Raw genomic sequence first — 26,243 nt, 5'->3', positions numbered from 1 at the left:
TCTTGTTGGTTCTATGTGAATAGCCAGTTTCCATTCTAACTACAAGTTAGTAATTAAAGTTTGCTATACTGTAAAGATAAACACATGTGGACACTGGAAATGCACTTTAATGCTAGGTGTAAATTTAATGGGATTAAACTATATATGAGAACAACCTATATGTGAAACGTATGGTAAAAAGGAACACTAACGGACCATCATTGGCCACACGTAACATGTTTTGAATATTAATGAAGCATTCTGCTTAAATGTGACCATATACAGCTTACTGGTCTTGAGTTTGACCCCCATTATTTAAATTGTCTATTCATCAGTTTTCCAATGTGCTGCTTACACAACTAACTGGAACCAGAGGCTATGGTGATAGCATGGGGAGCCATGTAAAAACCTATGCATAATGGAACACCAGTTAATTGTTGTACTGTGCGATGTCTGTGCTACTGTCTCTAATTAACCTAATCTAAAAACTCATCTTTAGGTCATGGAAAATGTAAAGAAACTGTGCCCAGACTTGGAAAGACAACCATGGTTCATGGATCTGTGAAGGACCAACATTAACCACTGTTGTATTTTGACTCCCTGCTATATAATACTAAACTAAATTGATGTCAATGGCGATAAGTTTACAGAAAACCACATCAATGTAATAACTGTAATTGCATTTCCTAGAATTTGCTCTGAAATAGTGTAGCCACTTTATGAAAGATACTTTTTATGCTCCTCTCTTCCATTAAGTAGACCATCTCTTCCAAACAGACCAATGTTCTGGTTTTTTTTCCCCCCATCCACCACAGCAGTTGTCTCTTAAATTACTTTCACAGTTTTGGACAGTGTGCTTTTAACCATGTTAGCTTTTGTTTTTGGTATTTCTAATGCAATTTTTGCTGAGGTGCAATGGATCAGTCCCAAGCCTTATGTAGATTTAATGGCCCAATAATTACATTTTTCTACATTTCCATTTTTGCAAATTAGTCAATGTTAGTGATGTTTTTATCTTTAATTTATACAAACTCTTCCATTATCAAATATCAGTAGTTACCTTAATGTATTCTAACCTCTGTTATCAAAATACTTACAAAGAGGAATGTTAAAAAGAATCTATTGAGCATATGATGTTGAACACACAGGAGATAGCAATTCAGTTAATAAAGGGTGTTTGATTAACAAATGGTTAAGTTGCCCCAGCTCTCTTCCAGATACTTTTTAAAAGTTGTTCATGGTTCTGTTTCAGCAAAATGACTTGGCAGTTTATTCCAGATTTCCTCAGCCCATTGATAAAAAAAAAGTGCTTCCTGGCTCTAGTCTTAAATTTCATCAGTGCCTTTTAGTATGTGAATCACTTTTTAACTCAAATGATTCTGTTTAATGAACTTTATTAATGCCTTGGAGAATGATGATGAGCTGGATTAGGTCTCTCATAGCTTTCTCTTCTCAAGACTAAAATGTTTTGAAGACAGACTTTCCTCGTCATCTTTGGTCTTCCCTTTGCTCCTGTTTTCCTAGTTTATACAAGAATGCAAAATTTCTCAAAAAGAAAGGATTTGCTATTCTCCTAACATATCATTTTATACCTGCTAACAGTTAATTGAGATCAGTAACCAAAATCCATTTACCTCCTTCATGTCTAAATAGGTTCACTGCATCAGCACAGAATTCACCATGAGGAAGCATGGCGGTGAAAAGGGTGTTCCATTTCGCATCCAGATTGACACCTTCAAAGAAAATGAAAATGGAGAGTATACAGAACACCTGCACTCAGCAAGCTGCCAGATCAAAGTGTTCAAGGTTAGAGTCTCTGGGTTGCTTATATGGACTTGCTTATTATTGCTAGGTGTTCATGGCTAAAATATATTGGTAGCATGTGACTTTTATTTGAGAGGAGGCCTTTCGTCCCATACAGGCTTTCTAATAATTGTCTTGAGTGTATCCAGATTTGCAAGTTATGTGTATACTACACATATCCCATATAGTGTGGGTTTATGCAGATTGGCTGATTGCCCATAAAATTCCTTCCCTCCCACCTCCCATCCCTCCCAAGAATCTTTTGTTCTTGGTAACCATAAAAGTGAAATCCATTTTTCTTTTATTATGTCAAACTTGGGGTCATTCTCAGCATCTTTATTGATCTTATAACCCATTTATTTTTCACATCACAATCCCAAACCATTTCCTTTTTACCCGAACAATTGAAGAGCTCAGTTCCAAAATCAGCTAAGTACAAAAGATAAATTTTGGAGATAAATAGGAAGATCTGGGTCCGTAAGCTGATTTTGAAACTAAATCCCTAAAACTATAGCGCTACACTGTTGCAATTAGCAGGTTTTGAAGCTCAAACATATTTTCGGCACATGACCAACTGCATGAAAAGTCACAATCACGTGTTCACTAAATTTTACCAAAAGGTGTAATTAGCAGATTTTGGAACTCACATCTTCAATTACTTCTCTTAACTTTAAACTCATCTGCATCTTCCACAGTAAAACTACTATATTGTTTAGGTCAAACTAAATTAATTTGATTTAAATTGCTAGGTTTATAACTTGTAATACAAAACTGTAATACCTTTGCTCAGAAATTTTTTTTTCTTCTTTTCTCTCACCCCACCCCCAAAGCCTTCTGTTTATTTGTTTTTTATGTTAATTCTCTGCAGCCCAAAGGTGCAGACAGAAAACAGAAAACTGACCGTGAGAAAATGGAGAAGAGAACGCCTCAGGAAAAGGAGAAGTACCAGCCTTCTTATGAGACAACCATCTTGACAGAGGTGGGGTGAAGGATGAGCAGTTTTCATGATTAATTTTTTGACTAGAGAAGCAACAAGACCTTCTTCAAAAACAAAGGATTCCCACTTATCTACTTTTGGCTTGGGCTGAAAAGAGAGGGTAAAAATATGCAATGTGAGACTACTCCACAAACTTTACATTATGTGTAGGAGAGCATAGTTCTATGACTGGGGTGGTTCGTTTGTAGGTCTTTTAGTGCTTTTAATGCATCTGTAGTGAATGAATGTCTGTTCATGTCATTTTTTTTTCCTATTTGCAGTGCTCCCCTTGGCCTGAGATCTCTTATGTTAACAATACACCTTCTCCAGGGTTCAACAGCTCTCATAGTAGTTTCACAGTTGGAGAAGGGTATGCATTCTATTTTTTCCTTCTTTCCTCATTATCTTGTTTATTAATCATTTCCAGAAACATTGATGTCATTTGTCCATAGTTGCATGTGGCAATACCACATGTTTCCAGTATTAAAGTTTGCTTTGTCAGTTGTTGCAGAGAACTATAAAATGAACAACAGGCAACAATTTTGGGTAACATTTTGAGAATGATTTTGTTCCAGCAGAGTTGACCTTTTTGAATGGAAAATTCACTGTCTTTTTCATTGTAAGGCAAGAACAAGGATACCAAAAAATGTGCTGCCTTCTATTTATGCATATTTTTAAAGTTTACCTAATAAGATCCTGGCCAAATTAAGTTATTCAGCAGAATTTTTGTTTTTCTTTATTTACTTGCAGTACATACCGCAGTAAAATTAATAAAGTTTTTAAATATGTACCAAATGTACAATAATTCTGTGCTTGTGAATAACCTTGGGATGTCTTTGAATAAAAAAGAGGGATATCAAATAACATAGTGGCTGTTGATGTCCTATTGTCAAGAGTGCAGAATGTTGAGGAATATGCCAACATCATATTACGGATGCATCAGGAAGATTTTTTTTTTTTTTTTTTTTTTTTTAGCATCCAACCTCTGCAATGAAAAGTAATGGAAAAGACATAAACTAATTAATTGCAATTTCAGTCATGTCCTTTTTCCTCTTAGAGCCTCTCTGAAAAAAAAAATATATATATATACCTGGGGGTTACCCCCTGCTAGTTTTGCTCACCAACCCCCGTGGCCTGGCCTACGCACCAGTCACTTCACGTCTCTGCTGCTCATGTTGTGAAGAGGGGGGGCTGAACACATCCCAAGGAGATGCGGTTACTCTTCTGAAACCCCCTCTTAAACAGTGACACAATAGGAAACAAATTGTTTTGGTTTTTTTTTTACCTCCTCTTTGCTCGATCAGTTGCTGGCTTGCTGCCGTGCCGCGTGATCTGCATCTTGCACGGCGCTTCGAACATTTAAAAGCCTGTACAGCAGCTGTCTTTGTCATCTTCTCTTTGTCTTTTATTTCTGGCACCGGGCATGGTTAAATCTCTTGGCACAAATTCTCGTCTCGCGGAACGTGAGTTCTTGATATTTTTTAGTTTATAATTTAAAAACGGAATAAGAATCTGAAAATCTAACAACATCACAGTAAAGTTCGATAAATTCTGAAAAGAATGATACTAAACATATATATGTAGGTTTTAAAATAAGCCGATTTTAAAGCATGACAAAAAAGTGAAATAAAAAGTCACATAAAATCCTTGCACAAAATCGTTGCACTTTTAGGCTTAGGATCTTCTATATATAGAGTAGATATATATATATATGTGTATATATATATATATATATATATATATATATATATATATATATATATATATATATATATATATATATTTATATTTATTTATATGTATATATTTATATATCTATTTATTTATATATGTATATATATGCAGTCATATGAAAAAGTTTGGGAACCCCTCTCAGCCTGTATAATAATTTACTTTCAACAAAAAGGTAACAGTGGTATGTCTTTCATTTCCTAGGATCATCTGAGTACTGGGGTGTTTTCCGAACAAAGATTTTTAGTGAAGCAGTATTTAGTTTTATGAAATTAAATCAATTGTGAAAAACTGGCTGTGCAAAAATTTGGGTCCCCTTGTAATGTTGCTGATTTGAATGCTCAATACTCAAAGGTCAATGCTGATTACTTGCAACACCAGACTAGTTGGATTAGCTCATTAAGCCTTGAACTTCATAGACAGGTGTGTCCAATCATGAGATATAAAGGTATTTAAGGTGGTCAATTGCAAGTTGTCCTTTGAAGAGTGACAGCATGTAATCCTCAAAGCAACTCTCAAAAGATCTGAAAACAAAGATTGTTCAGCATCATGGTTTAGGGGAAGGCTACGAAAAGCTATCTCAGAGGTTTACTCTGTCAGTTTCAACTGTAAGGAATGTAATCAGGAAATGGAAGGCCACAGGCACAGTTGCTGTTAAACTCAGGTCTAGCAGGCCAAGAAATATACAGGAGCAGCATATGCACAGGATTGTGAGAATGGTTACAGATAACCCACAGATCATCTCCAAAGACCTGCAAGAACATCTTGCTGCAGATGGTGTATCTGTACATCGTTCTACAATTCAGCGCAATTTGCACAAAGAACATCTGTATGGCAGTGTGATGAGAAAGAAGCCCTTTCTGCACTCACGCCACAAATGGAGTCGCTTGTTGTATGCAAATGCTCATGTAGAGAAGCCAGATTCATTTTGGGACAAAGTGCTTTGGACTGATGAGACACAAATTGAGTAATTTGGTCATAACAAAAAGCACTTTGCATGGCGGAAGAAGAACACCGCGTTCCAAGAAAAACACCTGCTACCTACTGTCAAATTTATGGAGGTTCCATCATGCTGTGGGTCTGTGTAGCTAGTTCAGGGACTGGGGCCCTTGTTAAAGTCGAGGGTCAGATGAATTCAACCCAGTATCAACAAATTCTTCAGGATAATGTTCAAGCATCAGTCACAAAGTTGAAGTTACGCAGGGGTTGGATATTCCAACAACACAATGACCCAAAACACAGTTCAAAATCTACAAAGGCATTCATGCAGAGGGAAAAGTACAATGTTCTGGAATGGCCATCATAGTCCCCTGACTTGAATATCATCGAAAATCTATGGGATGATTTGAAGCAGGCTGTCCGTGCTCGGCAGCCATCAAATTTAACTGAACTGGAGAGATTTTGTGTGGAGGAATGGTCAAAAATACCTCCATCCAGAATCCAGACACTCATCAAAGGCTATAGGAGGCGTCTATAGGCTGTTATATTGGCAACTAGAGGCTCAACTAAGTATTGATGTAATATCTCTGTTGGGGTGCCCAAATTTATGCACCTGTCTAATTTTGTTATGATGCATATTGCATGTTTTCTGTTAATCCAATAAACTTAATGTCACTGCTGATGTACTACAGTATCCATAAGGCATGTCATATATTCAAAGGAAGTTGCTACTTTGAAAGCTCAGCCAGTGATGAGCAAAAATCCAAAGAATTAAGAAGGGTTCCCAAACTTTTTCATATGACTTTAATCAATTTGTTAATGAGAGCAAACCTAGGTGCACTTGTACTTGTATAAGCTATGGAAACATATAAATACTTGGTTCTGTTATGACTGATATTGTGACCCTGAACAATTTACTTACACATTTGAGCTCCAAATAAAGAAAATCAATTTATACTGTACCTTGACCTTGTAAGTCAAATAGAATGAACATCTGTTTTCTGGGGTAATAAATTTCTGATAGTAATTTTCTCATTTAACTAGAATTTGTTTTAACAATTCCTACTATATCATTTCTTTTTGCATAGCAACTCTGAAAATTTTCAATCAGTTTTTATACTGTAGCACGTTAGAGGTGGATCAAAACAGAGTATAAACTTGTGGTAAAAACCAAGAGCATTTCTACATACTTTTGAGAATAATTTGTTTAGATGGCATTAAAATAGGCAACGAGTAAACTTGGTTCCATTGGAAGGCATTAATTACAAATTGCCTTTTAAAACTAGTTTCACTCTTAGAAGATGCTAGATATTCACATAGTTTGTTAAAACTAGCATTTTTAAATTTGCTTTAGAAAGTTCTTGCAACCCAGATAGCAGCACATAATAAGTGAATTTTGGTGGAAGTGCCATCTTTGCAACCAAATGATTACACAAATGAATACCTGCATTTGTCTAAAATACTTTTCAATAAATCCTTTCCTAATTACTGTAGTTTTGCATTAATGACATATTTCTCTCTTGCTGTATTTAGATGTTTTATTAATGAAGGTTTAATTACTGCTGTTTTCTTTTTTTGTTAATTGATGTGACTGAATGACTTGCACAATAAAGGTTGCATTGAGATGCTTGTCTTGCTGCAGTCTTCTCACCTGTATTGCATTTAAGTATAGACACAAACATTTCTATGTAATACACATACGGTCATTTAACAAGTATCAAAATTAACTAGGGCTGAACAGCTGATAATTTGTAAGGTGGACTACAGAGTAGCAAAATATTTTATATAAATTGCCTAAGGAAGCCAAAGTAAAGTAGTCCATAATTTTGTATCATGTTGTCTAAAGATAGTTTAATCTGGCTGGAGTTCAGTTATATTGTGTCTTTCAGAATCGTGCTGTCATAAACTGAAGTGAGATGAGAGACGAACAGCCAGCTCTCTAATTAGAACCTAAGCACCTAAGTTGCACGTTATATTATATAGTTGTATGCATTTTCCAAATGCTCTAGGTAGTGTTGATTGCAGATGATGTACTGTTCTCATGGACTTGGTGCACTACAATAATGGAATCTGACTTTCCCTTTTTGGAATGAGATCATCAATGAAATATAATTAATAGTGTTTTCCTCTAGCAAAACTTGGAAGATTGGTGCATAACACACTGCATGACGTTTCCAGTGATGTTCAGGTATAGCCATCATTTACATAATCTAGAAAACCAAAGTAACTTGTGGAAAGTCGCGATGCATACCTGTGACCTTTAGTATGACACCCCCAGTGCTCTGCGAATCACTGCAACGAAATCAAATTGGTTTGATTTTATTGTAGTGAGCAGCCAGTTTCAGGAGTGAGTTGTTGTGTGCACAAGAAAAGGAAAGCTAGAGTGTCTGGTTGTTTGAAAAGGAAAGAATATGATGGACATTGTGAGCTGAACTTAGCCTAGTGACTGAACAAGGTTATACTAACTATGAATTTCACTCTGATTGTTGGCCAAATTAGATGGTTTCCAGATACTTTTGTGACATAGAGTCTTGAAACTGAAAAAAAATCAGGATGAAATCATGCAGTAGTCACTCATCTCTTCTCACAAACTTCTGTAAATGCTCACCAGAGTCTATCCCCACTCAGTACATCCTGGTCCAGTACCTGCTCTGCTCAAAATTGTAAAGCTCTGCAGGGTGATAAAGGTGGCCTAGAATATGGCCGACACCGAGTTGCCCTTCATTCATGACACATACAACACTCACTGCCTTAGAAAGGCAAACAAGATAATTAAAGATCTCAGCCACCATGCACAGCTGATTCCTACTCATTCCTACTTTCTGGTAAACGGTACAGGACCATTGACACTTGCACCAGTAAATTTAGGGACAGTTTCTACCCACAGGTTGTATTCTTGCTACATTGTCAATTACAAAAAACATAATGAACAGTATGTATGTGTGTATGTATATACTGTATATCATTTTTGCGTCTGTGTCTTTTGTTGGTGGTGTTTGTATGGTCAGCTATTCTGAGGAAACATGCAGTAAGAATTTAATTATACTGAGAATATATTATACATTAAAAACATTGACTAAAATGCCATTGTCAAAAGCTAATCTTGCTGAATGTAGGTAAAATGTAATGTAGCACAAATGTAGGTACCAGCCATTGGCAGAAAAGTGTAATTACGAAAAAGTATGTGTTAAGAGTTGTCACTTACAAATATTTTAAATTTTGATATCTGAACAGTATTATTACGCAGATATTTTATATTTTTCCTCTTCATGCAGGAAAAAAATTCTGTTTGCAAAGATTAGACTCTTGCCAGTTCTCTTTCTTGAGCTCTTATCAGGTGACACCTGTTGTTCATTTAGAACATCAGAACATGAGAATAGGCCAATGGCAAGTCTAACATAGATGGTCAATCTCCATTCACCTAACTCCTGCTATGTATCATCCAGTCCAGTTTTGTAGGTCTCCAAAGTACTACTGTCTACAGTTTTAAGTGGTAGTTTATTCCACATATTAGTGGTTCCTGGAGTGAAGAAAAAATTATATGAAATTTCCTCTTGATCAGCTTCATTCTTGTTCAAGAACTTATTTAATGGCTGGAGTTCATTATATTGATTCTCTTCATTAATGGAAGCACTATCATGTCTCTTTAACCACAATTGTTTAAACCAACAGAATTCATTTGTTTCAATCTTTCCTCATTGCTAATACCTTGTAGCTATTTTTTTCTATTACTATTAATCAGACATGTCTGTTTGCTATTTTTCTAATACTTTAATTAAAATAGCAATGAATCTTATCAGAGAATCTCCAGTTTTAGTTTTTTTATATGTATACATGTTTAATGTAAATATCCTTTAATTTTCTGACCCACTTAATCCTGTTCAAGGTCACAGGGACTAAAGCCCATCCTGGCGTAGTCAATGACAGTTAACAGTCCTGGAAAGTGTGAAGAGTGCCAGTATTTTTCAGGTCACTCTAATACATGTGCACACACACAGATGCAAAATCATAATGGGCTGATTTAGAGTAACTATTTCAGTTTAACTTAACTTGTCTTGTCTTTGGAATATCAGAAGAAAATCGGGATACCTTGAGGAAAACATACATATGTGTGGAATACATGTGTTCCTTCTCTGGAATGTGTTCCTTCTATGTATGTAAATGTGTGTGTACATGCTTTGCGTGTGTAATATATAAAATATAGTTTGTGTATGAAACATAATTTAAAAGGTAATTTAATGTAAATTAAATACTGGTGTTCTTGCTTATGCAAGTGCACTCTATTGGAACGCGGCTTTAAATATTAAAAAGAGGAGAACCTCTGAGAGTGTGTGCACACGCCCGCATGTAAACGTGTGTATTTTAAGCCGTTTCCATGCTGTCATTGTGCTGCACCACCCCTAAAAGCTTATGGGTTAAAAATTGCTATAGAGAATTATATATAGACTGTTGATTTCAAGTTTATTTTTATGTGCAAGTATAAGAATCTATAAAAATTTCTGTGTTTCCTGGGCTGGCATCACATTGCAGGATTTAGGACAACTTCTAGCAAGAGATCATATTATACCAAGTGCAGTTATTTCATTTGAAGGTATCAAATTAGGAATGGTAGGAGCTAACGAATTATACATTTTCATCATGACTTTTCTTCATGTCACCAAACCTTGTATTGTGCTTCAAAAGTACTGCTCATTGTTGATATCCAGTGAACATGAAAATAAAAGAATAAGAGGAAGAGCACTGTATGAAAGTAAACCAGCAACATTAAAAGCAAGCAGGTAGTTGCCACCTTTACTATAGCTCGTTCTCTCCTTTCATCTTCTTCTTCTTTCGGCTGCTTCTGTTAGGGGTTGCAACAGCAGATCATCTTCTTCCATATCTTTCATGTCCTCTGCATCTTGCTCTGTTACACCCATCACCTGCATGTCCTCTAACACCACATCCATAAACCTTCACTTAGGCCTTCCTGTTTTCCTCTTCCCTGGCAGCTCTATCCTTAGCATCCTTCTCCCAATATACCCAGCATCTCTCCTCTGTACATGTCCAAACCAACGCAATCTCGCCTCTCTGACTTTGTCTCCCAACTGTCCAGCTTGAGCTGACCCTCTAATGTTCTCATTTCTAATCCTATCCATCCTCGTCACACCCAGTGCAAATCTTAGCATCTTTAACTCTGCTACCACCAGCTCTGTCTTGCTTTCTGGTCAGTGCCACCGTCTCCAACCCATTTAACATAGCTGGTCTCACTACCATCCTGTAGACCTTCCCTTTCACTCTTGCTGATACCCGTCTGTCACAAATTACTCCTGACACTCTTCTCCACCCATTCCACCCTGCCTGCACTCTCTCTTTCACCTCTCTTCTACAATCCCCATTACTCTGTATTGTTGATCCCAAGTATTTAAACTCATCCACCTTTGCCAGCTCTACTCTGTGCATCCTCATCATTCCACTGACCTCCCTTTCATTTACACACATGTATTCTGTCTTGTTCCTGCTGACCTTCATTCCTCTCCTCTCTAGAGCATATCTCCACCTCTCCAGGGTCTCCTCAACCTGCTCCCTACTATCGCTACAGATCGCAATGTCATCAGCAAACATCATAGTCCATGGGGACTCCTGTCTAATCTCGTCTCGTCCATCACCATTTCAAATAAGAAAGGGCTCAGAGCCGATCCCTGATGTAATCCCACCTCCAACTTGAATGCATCCATCACTCCTACAACCGACCTCACCACTGTTGCACTTCCCTCATACATATCCTGTATGACTTTTACGTACTTCTCTTCCACTCCCGACTTCCTCATACAATACCACAGCTCCTCTCGAGGCACCCTGTCATATGCTTTCTCCAGGTCCACAAAGACGTAATGCAACTCCTTCTGGCCTTCTCTATACTTCTCCATCAACATCCTCAGGGTAAACATTGCATCTGTGGTTCTCTTTCTTGGCATGAAACCATACTGCTGCTCACTAATCATCACCTCATTTCTTAAACTGGCTTTCACAACTCTTTCCCATAACTTCATGCTGTTACTCATCAATTTTATTCCCCTGTAGTTACTGCAGTCCTGCACATCCCCCTTATTCTTAAATATTGGCACCAGTACACTTCTTCTCCACTTCTCTGGCATCCTCTCACTTTCCAAGATGCCATTAAACAATCAGTTTAAAAACTCCACTGCCATCTCTCCTAAATACCTCCATGCTTCCATAGGTATGTCATCTGGACCAACTGCCTTTCCATTTTTCATCCTCTTCATAGCTGTCCTTGCTAATCCGTTGCACTTCCTGATTCACTATCTCCACATCATCCAACCTCTTCTCTCTCTCTCTCGTTCTCTTCATTCATCAGCATCTCAAAGTACTCTTTCCATCTGCTCAACACACTCTCCTCGCTTGTGAGTACGTTTCCATTTTTATCCTTTATCACCCTAACCAGCTGCACGTCTTTCCCAGCTCGCTTCCTCTGTCTAGCCAATCGGTACAGGTCCTTTTCTCCCTCTTTAGTGTCCGACATCTCATATAACTCATCATACGCTTTTTCTTTAGCCTTCGCCACCTCTCTCTTCACCTTGCGCCTTATCTCCTTGTACTCTTGTCTACTTTTTGCATCTCTCTGATTGTCCCACTTCTTCTTTGCCATCCTCTTCCTCTGTATACTCTCCTGTATTTCCTCATTCCACCACCAGGTTTCATTTTCTTCCTTCCTCTTTACAGATGTCACGCCAAGCACCCTTCTTGCTGTCACCCTTACTACATCTGCTGTAGTTTCCCAGCTGTCTGGTAACTCTTCACTGCCACCCAATGCCTGTCTCACCTCCTCCCTAAACTCAACCTTGCAGTCTTCCTTTTTCAACTTCCACCATTTGATCCTTGGCTCTGCCCTCGCTCTCTTCCTCTTCTTGATCTCCAGTGTCATCCTATAGACCACCATCCTATGCTGCTTAACTACACTTTCCCTTGCCACCACTTTGCAGTCTTCAATCTCCTTCAGATCAACTCTTCTGCATCGGATGTAATCTACCTGTGTGCATCTTCCTCCACTCTTGTACGTAACCCTATGTTCCTCCCTCTTCTTAAAATATGTATTCACCACAGCCATATCCATCCTTTCGGCAAAATCCACTATCCTCTGACCTTCTTCATTCCTCTCCTTGACACCATACCTACCCTTCACCTTCTCGTCTCCTCTGTTCCCTTCACCTACATATCCATTGAAATCCGCTCCAATCACCACTTTCTGTCCCTTGGGTACACTGTTCATCACTTCATCCAACTCACTCCAAAAATCTTCTTTCCACCCATTGCACACCCAACGTGTGGTGCATATGCACTAACAACATTCATCATCACCTTCAATTTACATCTTCATAATCATTACTCTGTCTGACACTATTTTCACCTCCAGAACACTCTTGACATACTGTTCCTTCACAATATCTCCTACTCCATTTCTCCTCCCATCCACACCATGATAGAACAATTTGAATCCACCTCAGATACACCTGGCCTTACTCTCCTTCCATTTAGTCTCTTGCACGTACAGTATATCAACCTTCCTTCTGTCCATCATATCTGCTAACTCTCACCCCTTACCAGTCATACTGCCAACATTCAAAGTTCCTACCTTCAGTTCCACTCTCTTTACTTTCCTCCTGCCTCTGGACACGTCTCTCCACTCTTCTTCTCCGTCTTCTTCGGCCAACAGAAGCCCAATTTCCGTCAGCAGCCTGTTGGCTAACATTACTGGTGGCGGTCATTGTTAACCTGGGGCTTGACCGATCCGGTATGGAAATTTGTATTGTTGTCCGCATATTGATTTGGCAAAATTTTACACTGGATGCCCTTCCTGACGTAACCATCCCCATTTATCCGGGCTTGGGACCAGCACAAAGAAACACACTGGTTTGTGCATCCCCTGTGGCTGGGTTTGTTTGTGATGAGAAAAAAACACACTGTTAGACCATACTTGTTTTGTTGTTTGCACTGTCCAAAAAACTGACTTTCCTTGCAGCAACCATAGTTCTTCACTGTTATGGGCATTTTAGATTTTGTACTGCTGGTTGAAACTCATTGGAAAATAGAAGCCAACCTTTAAAACTTGTGACACGCTTGAAGAAAATCATGTTAGTTTGGTAGGAATTAAGGGAACATGCTACAATGGGTATCTCACTGCACAACTAATGGTAACAAGTGTGCATTGCCACTGTATGCAACCTGCCATGATTTTATTAAGACTGTAAATGAAGTAAAGAACTGCAATTTGTTGAAAAATCCTTGCAGTGTGATGCTGGCTTTAATGGAGAAGTCAGTGTTTAAGAGCCACATGCCTTTTCAATGCTCTGAAATGATCCATTTTTGATGTTTAAAAGTTACATTAATGAGAATAAGCTAGAGAAGGGGCTGTGGCAGTAAAGGAATGAAAAGGTTCAACAAGTGAACCATATTTATTTTTTGTTACAGAATTAACATTCATTTTTATTTTAAGTATGGCAATGTTAGTTTTCTGTATAGCCTATGCCTTTAACAGTACATTTAAACTAGATTTTATGCGCAATGAAAATTCAGAAAATACAGTCATGTGAAAAAAAAATAAGTACCCCCCTTGGAAATGGTTGACTCTTTCAACATATTTAAACAGGTAAACATTAGATTTTCATGCAAACAGTGCCTAGTATCTATCTATCTATCTGTCTATAGCTGAAAATCATATACCTAAACAAATGACTCATAAAATTGATGCTGATTAAAGGGTGCATCTATTCTCATAATCTCAATGAATAAAAATGCAGATTTGTCACATGGATAAAGTAAGCACGGGCGGCATGGTGGCGCAGTGGTAGCGCTGCTGCCTCGCAGTTAGGAGACCAGGGTTCGCTTCCCGGGTCCTCCCTGCATGGAGTTTGCATGTTCTCCCCGTGTCTGCGTGGGTTTCCTCCGGGCGCTCCGGTTTCCTCCCACAGTCCAAAGACATGCAGGTTAGGTGGATTGGTGATTCTAACTTGGCCCTAGTGTGTGCTTGGTGTGTGGGTGTGTTTGTGTGTGTCCTGCGGTGGGTTGGCACCCTGCCCAGGATTAGTTCCCTGCCTTGTGCCCTGTGTTGGCTGGGATTGGCTCCAGCGGACCCCCGTGACCCTGTGTTCGGATTCAGCGGGTTGGAAAATGGATGGATGGATGGATAAAGTAAGCACACTAATATGTTTATCACCACTTCAGATTCATAAAATTAGAATCAGGTATATCAGATTAGGTGCCAGTGATTTGAACTTCATTAAGGAGTAGGCAAGTAGAACCGGTTTTATTTAAACTGCAGATATGTAGGGTCTGGTGTTCTCCTCGCTATTGACATGTGTGGTGTCATTATATCAAAATCAAAAGATCTCTCTGTCCCCCAGAAAGAAGGTTTTGAATGCCTATGAGTCTGGAATGGGATTTAAAATGCTCACCAAATTATTAGAAACTAGAATAGCGAAACCATCTGTTAAAACAGGGTTAATGGTACAATGGTAAGTCCATCTGTTTCAGTCTTCTGTTCACCAGATATGCCTTATGTCCCTTTCTCTTTGTACGTCTTGTTGCCGTTACTCATTGGACATTCTAGCCATTGCATTCCTCTTTCCTTGTGCATCTTCTTGCCTTTCTTTTTCAGACATTCCAGCCCTATTTTGGACGACATGATGCCTGGACACAATTGCATACGCCAAATGTTTACTATCTTATGCCAGACAGTTGCCTTAAGACATTGAACATTCAAATCCTCTTGTGAACGGCAGCAGTATGCCTAGGCAAGAGAATAGACGCCAGATGGACAGACATCTCATAACTACATATAGCAAGGGTGTTGAACTCCAGGCCTGGAGGGCCGCAGTGGCTACAGGTTTTCATTCTAACCCTTTTCCTAATCAGTGAGCAGTTTTAACTGCTAATTAACTCCTTTTCCCTTCATTTCAATAGCCCTGTTGTTAAGGATTCAGTCCTCTGAATTGATTTGTTTCTTCATTAAATGGCAGCCAAACAGAAATGAGACATGAAGCGAGCCAACAGATGACCAGCTGGGATTTCAAACTCCAACCAATTTCACTCCAAACAGTTTCTTAATGAGAAGCTGATTCTTGCTCTTAATTAAGCCCATTATTTAATTCAATGACTTGTTGCTGCTCTCATTCTGCCACAGCAGATATTTCCAAATTTGTCGATTTTATTTCTGTTTTTTCTAAGAACACCGTCAAAATGTTTTGGTGACCTGAGAGATCACCCTTACTGAGACCTTCACCTTTCTTTATTTTCAGATATTGTGTGATGGGCACAGGTGAGCTGGTCATATGGTGGCTTGTTTGGTTACTAATTAAGGGGCCTGAGGCAAGTTAATTAAAACTAAAGCAAAATAAGTTAATTAGCAGTAAAAACGGCTCACTAATGAAGATGGTTAGAATGAAAACATGCAGCCCTCAAGGACCGGAGTTCAACACCTGTGACATATAGAGTGAGAGAGAAATCTTTCCACTGTAAGGTAGATTTCAAACTTTAGATTACAAATGATTGCTTACTTGTCCTGGACTGACCAGCACATCGCAAATTTAGCCCAGGAGCTGACCTTTAATACGAAAAGAAATCTCCAAAATCTCCGTACTTTACCACTGGATCTGCAGGTAACTCTTGCAATAGTTGGTGTCTAAGTGTCTGCATCTGCAATCAGAAGGGAAACACCTTTGCTCTCCAAAAAGAATGTTGGAACAAGAATACAGTTTGCCATTGAATATACAGGAAAATACCAGACATCCTAGAACAATGTGCTCTGGACAAAGGAATCAAAGAGTTGTTTGGCCACGGTAACAGTAAACATTTCTGTTGCAAATCAAAGACAGGATTTCAGGAGAAGAGCAGCGTACCAGCCGTGAAGAATGGTGCTGGGAATGTTATGGTTTGGGGTTCTTTGTGCCTCAGGGCCTGGGCAGCTTGCAGTCACTGAGTCAACTAATAATTCTGCATCATATCAAAATGTGCTTGAGAAGAATGTGAGATGTTCAATCCGAAAGTTGACGTTGAACCGGAAATTGACTTTTTAGCATGATGAAAGCAGACTAGCAAATCCACCAAGCATTGTTTTAAAAAGAGGAAATGGAGGGTTATAGGCAGGCCTAGTCAAAGCCCTGATTTGAATCACATAAAAATGCTATGGGAGATTTGAAATGAGCAGTATATGCAAGAAACCCCATAAACATCTTGCAATTGAAGGGATTTTGCATCTAGGAGTGGTCAGACATTTCACAGCCTATGTCAGAGACTGGTGGGCCATTATGCAAAGCATCTACAAGAATGAATTTCTGCTAAAGGGGCTAATACCCACTTCTGAATCCAAGGGTGGACTTGCTTTTTCCTCCCAATAGACCATTATATCTGTTAATACTATTGTTGAATAAGTGACTAAAAATCTTAATTTTCCTGGTATTTTTATTCAGGTATATCATCTTTGCATGACAGTTTACTATTTGCCTTTTCAGATACGTTGAAAAAGCAATTTCCATGGGGTGTACTTTTTCACATGTGTAGATTATTAGATTAACACTGTGTAGAAATGTTTACATATTAAACCAATCCCATTACCAATTTTCCAATCACATCACATCTTATGTTTTCATCTTTTAGTGGCAAAACACATTCCTTGAGTGTCTGGTGATGGGGAAAAAAAGAAGAAGTAAAGTTTGGTCCTGTGCTTTAAAGATGAAAAGAATCTTAGAGACACATTGTTTTGGCTGTGTAGCCAACTCTTCTTTTATTCTGTAAAATAGGTTTTAGGTCAGTTTTATTTCACTGCAATTCATTTCAGTACACTTGCTAATTTAAGCTCTGTCTTTAAAGCGGAAACAGGTATGGCTGTGATTGACTATTTCAGGCCTCTTTTTAGGCTGCTATTGCAGGACGGTAGATAGTAGTAGTAGTAGTAGTAGTAGTATTGTCACTACTGTTACTGCTACACTGTTGTTGACCAATAGGATATGGGAAACTTATTATTTCAAAGGCTTTGCCTCATCAAGGCCATGAACCCATAAACATAGCATATATAGTAATTTACAAAGTGGTGTTTGAATATTCAGCTATTCATGACCTTCTTTAGTATGCATTTGGGTTTCCTGCCTTATGTTTGAATTTTTAAGTAATTGTGGTTTTATAAAATTAATGTCTTGCTCATATTTTAAACACAGTAAATTTAAAATTAATACTTGAAGTATAGTAGTAATTGAAATGTATTAAGCCTTTGTAACACAAAGGGGGCAGGTATATAGATGTGATGTGGCCATCTAAATGAAGGAAACAAATAAAACCATGGCTAATCTAATAATTAATTTATTTTCCTTTAGCAATGGTTCTCCCAGCCACCAGCCGGAGCCTGTAGCTCAGATCACAGATGTAAGTTTCAATTCTCCTGGGGGTGTGGATTGTTTGGGGTGAACTTGGGTATAAGGGACAAAATGGGCAGACAGGACCACTATTGAATCATTAACTAGTCTGTGTAATTTTAACTTTGCATCACTTGTTGCTTATTATGCTTGCTTCAAAGGCTTGCCAAATAGTAGTAAATTATTATATTAGCAGGCATCACCAAATTACCCCTAGACTTTCTTCACAAGTTAGCAAAACTGCTTATTGAAGTAGATCTGTCAGAAACCTGTGGATCATTGAAGGGATCAGTATTGGGTGCAAGTAAAACTAAGTATTTGCAGTCTTTGATGTGATTGTTGTAAAACCGGTGTACAGCACCGGCTCTACTGTATATGATCCACTTTCTCTATAAATATTCCTCATATTCTGTGGCATTGAGCAGGCATTTTAGTCGCTCAGAATTAATCCCTAAAAATATTATTTTTCAAAAATGCAGAGATTATTCTTAATTGAATTTGCACAACTGAGTTTTGACATGTAAACTTTGTGTAGAAGGCATACTACTAGACAATACAGTCCTTAACTTGAAATTGTGAGGGTCTTTGTTATTTAAAAATGTACTACATATTTTGTTAATTTGTGACTTAAACCTGCCACATGCAGTTCTTGGTGTTTTAAATTTTTTGGCACTTTCTAAATTTTTTAATTACATGTATATCATTATCACAGATATCATAGTCCTCCTGAAATATGATCACGCCAAGTTATCACTCAGCAGTTATTATTGCAGGATTGTGGGACATGGTCAGGTTTAAAGAGTTGCCTGGATTTTAATCAGAGCAGAGAACTCTCGACTACTTTCTGCTCTTGTATAAACTTGAATAGATAACTTTTAGAAGAGGGCTGGACTGGCTGGTGTATCAGTAAAATTGAAGTGAAATTCTGCTTTGCAGTTGTCCTGCCATCTTCTTAGAAGTGACTGCGGGAGCCTTCAGGTATATATGATTTTGTTTTTGCTATTAATGACTTTTAAATGAAGTGGGTGAATTTTACCCTTTCCTGTCACAGGACTTGTGAGGAGTGTATATATTTTTAAAAGTAATTCAAAGTTGCCCTGCACTTTTGAATCCTATATTTTGTCTCTGGCTAATCTTTTAAGAAGGTATAAGAGACAATTGCATAGATATTTTAAAGTTGTGTGTCTCAATTGAAAGTTCTCGAGACATTGTGAGTCATCACAACAGTTAACAATCTGTCCCAACACTCTTGACTTCTGTCATGTATCCATATTCTTCTCTGAATGGAAGTGATGGAAATTATGGCAGAGAATGCATGTAATGCTGACTCAACGTATTTAGAAAATGAGTTTTGTTTCTACAACATAGAAAATCACCAGAAAAAAATGCTGGGATTCATGTTTATGCCTTACCGGCATTACTATGTTATGGCACATGAGCAATGCATACATTCCACATAAGAAGAATGTACATGTAAATGCTTTGGCTATGTCTGGACTGTGTGTCGTGAACAACACAAACATTAAGATTGCATTCCTTTACCAGTTCTAGTTTGGGCATCAATACACCTGGTATTGTAAATGAAGAATATACCGTTAGAAAAGCAAATCTATGCCTCACTTGTTCATCAGCAGAAAAATATGCTGTAAGCAAAAATGGGCCAATGCATTGTAATACACCAGATTATCAACTTTCCTTATATGAAGCTAAAATGTTATTTTCAATCAATATTTTTGGCAAGATATGCGACTGCATATGCTGTAGCTACTTAGACAATCAAGGTATACAGTAGCTCACTATTCCTACTTAGAAAATTTAAATTTTAAAATAGCAGCTCAGTCTCTCTATTTTGTACCTGCCATCTAACATTAAAAATGTATAATCTTTATTCTGCTGAAAAATCTGATCCAGCATTTTGCTGCTGAATTTACAATGCCCATTTATCATTATTACATTTATTCCTGATCAGATAAACAAGACTGTTAAAAAATATGTTTTACCAAATCAAATGGCAGTTAAATCTTTAAGTCAAACAGATAGACGGAGTGTTTCATTTTTATTATGGAGCAGTCTTATCTATATGCTGCTGAATTTTGCTATACTTGGATAACCAGTGCCATTAATCCTTGCATGTTTTAATGGCAGTACTGTCAAGCAGTGGTTAGCCCAACTGCCTCCCAGATTTGCAAGCCTGGCCCCGAACTGCCTAGTTTGCACATCCTCCATTCATCTCACTGGGTTTCATTTCTCTTCTTAGTGACCTTTTAGGTTAGATGGTGTCTCTAAATTGCCCCTGCTGTTGAATATTAATATCTGTCTATCTATTAGCTTTTCACACTTGCATGTTTAAAAATGTGATATTTTATAATTAAATGCAATCAGAGAGACGCACATTTTTTTTTCAATAAAGTCATGTGAAAAAAGTAAGTACATCCCACAAAATGTTTTTTTTTTCTTCTTCTTCTTTAACATATGTAGACATATGAAGGTTTGCCCATCATTTAAATTGTATCTTTAGATAAAGGTGTGGTAATTGGGTTAACAATTTTAAAAATTGAATTTACAATAATTCATTCAATGAAAAATAAACATATGCAATTTTTGCCTTTGGAAAAATTAAGTCCATCATTGACTCCAAAAGCTGATATTTCCCCCTCAAGTAGGCATTTCCTGTAACTGTGTATCTTTATCATTAGCTAGGAAAAAGATGTTCCCACTCCTCCATGCGGAATTTTCATGCAATGTTTAAGGGGTTTTTGCATGCGTAGCCCATTTGATGTCATCGCACAGCATCCTGATAGGATTCAGATCCAGACTTTGACTTGGCCATTCCGGAACCATCCATTTCCTTCTTTTCAGCCAATCTTTGGTGGATGTACTGCAATGTTTAGGGTCATTTTCATGTTTCAAGGTCCACTTTCAGTTGATCTTCAATCTTCTGACACATGGTCTCATGTTATGCCCTGGCATCCTCTAGTACAGTGAAGAATTCATAGTGGATTCTTTGATGGTCAGTTACCCAGGCCCTGATGCAGCAAAGCAGCCCTAAACCAGAACATTTCCACTAATGTGCTTTACAACTTGTATCAGGTTGTTCTGGACAAATGCTTTCTTTAGTTTTCATTAAACATATTTTCTGGTCCTATGGCTAAATAAGTCTATATTTGCCTTGTTAGTCAAGAACACATTGTCCTAGAAGTCCTTGTTTTTGCTGTCCACAAAGACTAAAGTTTGACCTTGAACACATACTCCCAAGGTTTCCTCCCCACACACCTACTATGTAGATCTAATTCTTGTAGCCTCTTTCCAATGGTAAGCTAATGCACTTTTGACATCAACAGTGGCAAGAGCTACCTGTAAATCCTGTGATTAAATGCTATGGTTCTTAGGAATTTTTTTTTCTCAGCATGTTGTGGTGTTCTTTCAGATGAATTTGCTAGGGTGCCCTATCCTGGACATGTAGGTAGCTGTTTGACATTTTTTCCACTTCTGGAAAGTAGGATGATTCTTTTCTAAATTTTTGAAGATCTTTGTAAATCCCTTCCGAGACTCACAACAACTCTAGAATTCTTTCTGAAGGCCTCAAAAGACCCTTTCCAACTAAGCATGGTGATATTGCACATTCAACAACAAAGAACAAACCAAACTAAACTCCTGTGGTTTAAATAAGACAGGTTATCTAATGATGTTCTAGTTATCTGCACTGGATTCTAATTTTAGATATTTGAATTAATGGTAAATGTAGGTGTGTACATAATTTTTCTATATTCAGAATTTGCATTTATGTTTATTTAAATTCTACAATGAACTACAAAATGTAAATGTGTCATAATTTTTATTATATCACCTTTCTAGATACTGTTTAAATGAAGATCTAATTATGATGTTTACATATATGTTGAAAAAATATTTCATGGGGTGTATTTACTTTTCAGATCACTATGAGTACCATTTGATTCTCATATACCACATATGCTAAACTTGATGCTTTACTAAACATACTGTTTAAACCATTCTCGTGTGTTTTTTTTTTTTCCGGCATCGCTGTTTAATTAAAGGAAAAAAAAAGTCACTTCCCATATTGATGATTTCTGAAAAATAAATTTAAATAGAGTTAAAATATCTTGGAACTTCCTGTTTATTTTTATAAAGACTTTTGGTCTTGAAAGCTTTTAATAGTTGGCCTATTCTGTGACTTTTGTGCTTTTACCGTTATAAACTTAACAATTTTAAAATTGCATAGTTTGCTGGAATTTCTGTTTACAAGGTTCTGTTTAATACAAACCTGTAAAATTATTTTGCTTGGATTTTTCTAGAGCTATGAATATTTTGTATTCAGCATTTCTTATATCCAAATGAAAGTGCAGGTCAACCTTGAAGGTGTGTTGTTGTAACTATGTACTTTATTTGGTGAATGTTTTTAAAAATCATAATAATTTTAACTTTTTTAACTAATTATTGATTTTTGGGAATGTTTCAGTTCCATCCCTTCTCACTATGTTTCTGTTTTTCTTTTCCCGAATTCCTAGAACCTGTTGCCCACAGCCACACCTCAGGAAGCTCAACAGTGGCTACACAGAAACCGCTTCTCCCCGTTCTGCCGGCTTTTCACCAACTTTTCAGGTGAGAAGGAGTAGCAGTCAGGGTGGGTCAAATGAAACAGCCTGAGGCTTAGATATGTACCTTGAGAATGACTGTTATCTGTTGCATGTAGTTTCTGCAGCTTCTCATTGTTGTTCTGATCTAGTTGGCAAATGTTCAAAATGTGTGAAACAATGTCTAAGTGTATACCACAAAGTTTAACCAAAGATTCAAGCAGAACTGCTAACATGCTTTATATTCCTTGGCAAATTGTTTAATATGCTAGTATGCAAAATTCAAAAATATATAAACAGTTGTGCTTGGTTGTTTTTCAGTTTAGATAACAGAGTTAGATAATGAAATTAGTTGAAGGATGTATTGCCACATATTTTGTCCTAACTAAAATAAAAAAAAACTTTTTGTGTATGCAGATGGAAAACTAATTTTAAGTCTTAATAATAATTTAACCTCTTTTCCAGTGAGCATTTGTTTATTTATGCATAGTGGTTGTTCAGTAGTATCAACAATCCACAATGTGCATGACAAAAGATCTGTACACATATTTATCAATTTATTGAACTCTTATGCTGAAACAATACATTTCCAAATTCAAAATAAACCATTTTCTGTAGGCATTTAACTGAAGAAGAAAAACTCAGAAAAGTTTGACAGATTGTTTACTGCCTTTTGCTGTTTGCAGTTTATGGTTGTTTGTTTTTACATGTGCTAAATGTTCAATTACTTCCTCTTGTTAGGTTTTCCTTGTCCTGTTTTCATTAAAACTTTATATATATATTTTTTTCAACCTGTTCTTTCTTGAAAAATCTCTCAATGGATTGTCACAAGCCAAAATTCAACTTAAAGGGGAAAAATGCAAAGATGAAACACAATTTGACTGAGTAATAGCAATCTTTAATATACATATTCAAATATGGTCTTTTTTACTTTTGTCAGAAATGTTTGTCAGGTGGTATACACTTTATTATTATCAGTGCTGAAATGCTTTTTACATCAGTAAATCTTGTCCTTGAAAATCCTTGCTCTATATAACTGATATATGCAACCCTCGTGAGACAGCACATTGTGAAAATCATTTGATCCTTTATTTCTTATATAGCTATTCTCTCCTGAAAAATGGAGAGAAGTCCCCGGATTTTAGCCCCTGATCTTCAAAAGCCTCACCACCACCCTTCTCTCTATCTTCCAGCCCCAATCTTTGAGACAACAGACCCCTTCCTATTGTTATGTGCTATATTATGCATGGCCAACTGGCATGAAACTCCATGGGGGACCCCCAGACCAACCGCCCAACCCCCTTTCATTAACTGCCAGAAACTTCAAGGGTGTTTTCTCCACACAAAAAAACACAACCCTTCCACTCTTTTGATATGGCACAAATTCGATTGGTTCTCTTTGCTTCCGATATTGACCTTTTCTTTGATGGTTAGACTCCCAGAAATTCAGCTCTATATATCTTTAGGTAATTTAAGTAATGATCAAACATAAACTTGTATTTTGAATTTTAGCTTAAAATTGACTAGTACTTAGTGCATTTTCATTCTCAGGTAATTTACACCTAGTCACCTTTTTGATTATTATTAGCACACTGCTCAGTCCCTTTATTGCTGTGTTACCTTGTATTGTGGCAAAAATAATGTTAAACTTCTTCTAAGCCGTAAAGGCCTGGATTGAAGAAGTATCATCTTCCAGTTGATATAACTACAACTAAATATACTGTTACCACACACCCAGCCAAGGAACAAATGTGTTGGTTGGAAAAAAGGACGATTGGGTTACAGTAAAATTTTTAACTAATTATTAATGACTGCTGTCTAGAGATGCATCAGTGCATTTACTAAGGTCAGTAACTATTGTGTGTGCAACAAAACTTGCATATTGAAAAAGCATTTATAAAAAGCAAATTAAACGTTTTTTGACAATGTTTAAATTATATTTGTGTAATTAAGCAAATAATTTCTCATGTACTGTAGTTATTTAAGCATTTTGTATTAGTATTTGTAATTTTAACAGATATGGCACATTTTTGTAATTTCTGTTATCTTCATTTTCCAATCATTTTCTTTCTAAATCTTTCATTGTCAGGGGCTGACCTGCTTAAACTAACGCGCGACGATGTGATTCAGATCTGTGGCCCGGCAGATGGTATCCGGCTCTTTAATGCACTGAAAGGCAGGTGAGCATTGTGGATTGAAATAATTAAAATATCTCTTGTTATTTTCCAAAGGCTTGCACCTTTAAATTTTGTATCTTGTCATTTTTATTATGTTGTGTATTATTTGAGATTTCTGACAATGATACATTTGCAGGGATAAGCAAACGTTTAATCCATGCTCCAATAGCAAAGTAAAGTGAAACTGTAGAAGCCTGATAAAAGTCTATACTGCAAATATTAATTGGATTGCTATATGATTACATGTAGTTTAGCTTGCCTAGATAACAGTTCTTTAAATTGCATTTCATTAGGGTTGTCCGGCCAAGACTAACTATCTACGTATGTCAGGAGTCCCTTCTAGTCAGAGAGCAACAGCAACAGCAGCAAAAACATGAAAATGGGGATGGTGCCAACAGCGCCTTCTTTGGTAAGGAAACACTGATGCTCTGTACAAAGCTCTAAGCTGGACATGCCCAGTATCTTTGCAGCAGCTGTCAATCAGATCATCATTATGAGAAAGACATCTCAATTGTTTATTTCTCTGATATTTGTCATTTTAATTTCTCAGTCTACCATGCAATTTACTTGGAGGACCTCACAGCTGTTGAACTAACTGAAAAGATCGCCCAGCTTTTCAACATATCTCCTCGGCAAATTAATCAGATCTACAAGCAAGGACCGACAGGGATTCATGTGCTGGTTAGTGACGAGGTAAAGGGCCTATAAAGCTCTGGGAAACCATTAACAAACAAGTGTATAATCTTGATTATGTTCTGATGCTATGGTTCTGGTTTCAGCACAAGTAGTCCGCTTGAGTGTTAATATTAAGTTATTTTGCTTTAATTCTATAGTCTTCAGCACTATGGTGATCATCATTGCAAAAAAAGGTTAATTTCTACAGACTGTATTTATTTGTATCACAATAGACCTTGCCAATAGAGCTTTGCTGAAAGGCAAGAAAAATGTCTTTCATATAGTGCTGTGAGTGAAATATACAGATCTGCACTCCAGTGCATGAAAAGGATATAAGGTAGGCATACAAAGATGTCCGGCACATCAGCTTTCCTCTGTGCTTTCTGTTACTTGAATGTGGTGTGATATGGCAAATGTCAAGAAGCTTTGAAGTGCTTACAGGGATTTTATTTTTTGTTTTGTCTGTCCTTGATGATTTCTGTTGTGGAAAATACAGCAATACAATATTTAAAAGTGGATAGCGGGAATAAGTAATTCTGTATGTGACAGGACAACAACAGGGACTCAAAGTACATTACTATGTTAATGCTTTCAGTTTTTCAGAAGTAACTAGTTCAAATTAATAGAAGAGCATAAACATTTTAACAAGAATTAATCATTCACTATAGACAAAATATGGAAAAGTATATGATTAAAATGTATTGTACATTTTCAGTACATTATACCCCTAACCCTAAGTGTTTTTTATTTGAAAACCAAAATAACAGGACAAAGCTCAATCATACCAATAAAAATAACACAGCAGATACAACACTATGCTTCAGAATCAATCCAAAGAAACTAAAAGAAAAACTAAAAGAGAAATCAACATTTAGGCCCCACCCAATATAAAGAGAGCAACACAAGTATAGAGTATGGCCATGCAGTGTCTTAAAAGTTTGCATCATCATTTCAAAACATCCTTTAA

The 26,243-nt window shown here is 37.1% G+C and overlaps 1 protein-coding gene across 2 annotated transcripts in view; it reads left to right on the top strand.

Moving 5' to 3' along the window:
- Positions 1 to 26,243, top strand: part of tfcp2 (transcription factor CP2) — a 90,277-nt gene that overhangs the window by 51,794 nt on the left and 12,240 nt on the right. The window contains exons 6-14 of one of the 2 annotated variants that reach the window (XM_028798530.2): positions 1,633 to 1,785; positions 2,651 to 2,761; positions 3,040 to 3,128; positions 17,791 to 17,839; positions 18,766 to 18,807; positions 22,359 to 22,452; positions 24,514 to 24,604; positions 24,895 to 25,010; positions 25,152 to 25,294. In XM_028798530.2, the coding sequence (XP_028654363.1) occupies positions 1,633 to 1,785; positions 2,651 to 2,761; positions 3,040 to 3,128; positions 17,791 to 17,839; positions 18,766 to 18,807; positions 22,359 to 22,452; positions 24,514 to 24,604; positions 24,895 to 25,010; positions 25,152 to 25,294 (888 nt within the window). The remainder of the gene's footprint in view (positions 1 to 1,632; positions 1,786 to 2,650; positions 2,762 to 3,039; positions 3,129 to 17,790; positions 17,840 to 18,765; positions 18,808 to 22,358; positions 22,453 to 24,513; positions 24,605 to 24,894; positions 25,011 to 25,151; positions 25,295 to 26,243) is intronic. The other variant, XM_028798531.2, reaches the window with a different exon arrangement.

This window comes from Erpetoichthys calabaricus, chromosome 3, assembly GCF_900747795.2.
Source record: "Erpetoichthys calabaricus chromosome 3, fErpCal1.3, whole genome shotgun sequence".
NCBI lineage: Eukaryota > Metazoa > Chordata > Cladistia > Polypteriformes > Polypteridae > Erpetoichthys > Erpetoichthys calabaricus.
This window is presented reverse-complemented; position numbering and strand designations above follow the sequence as displayed.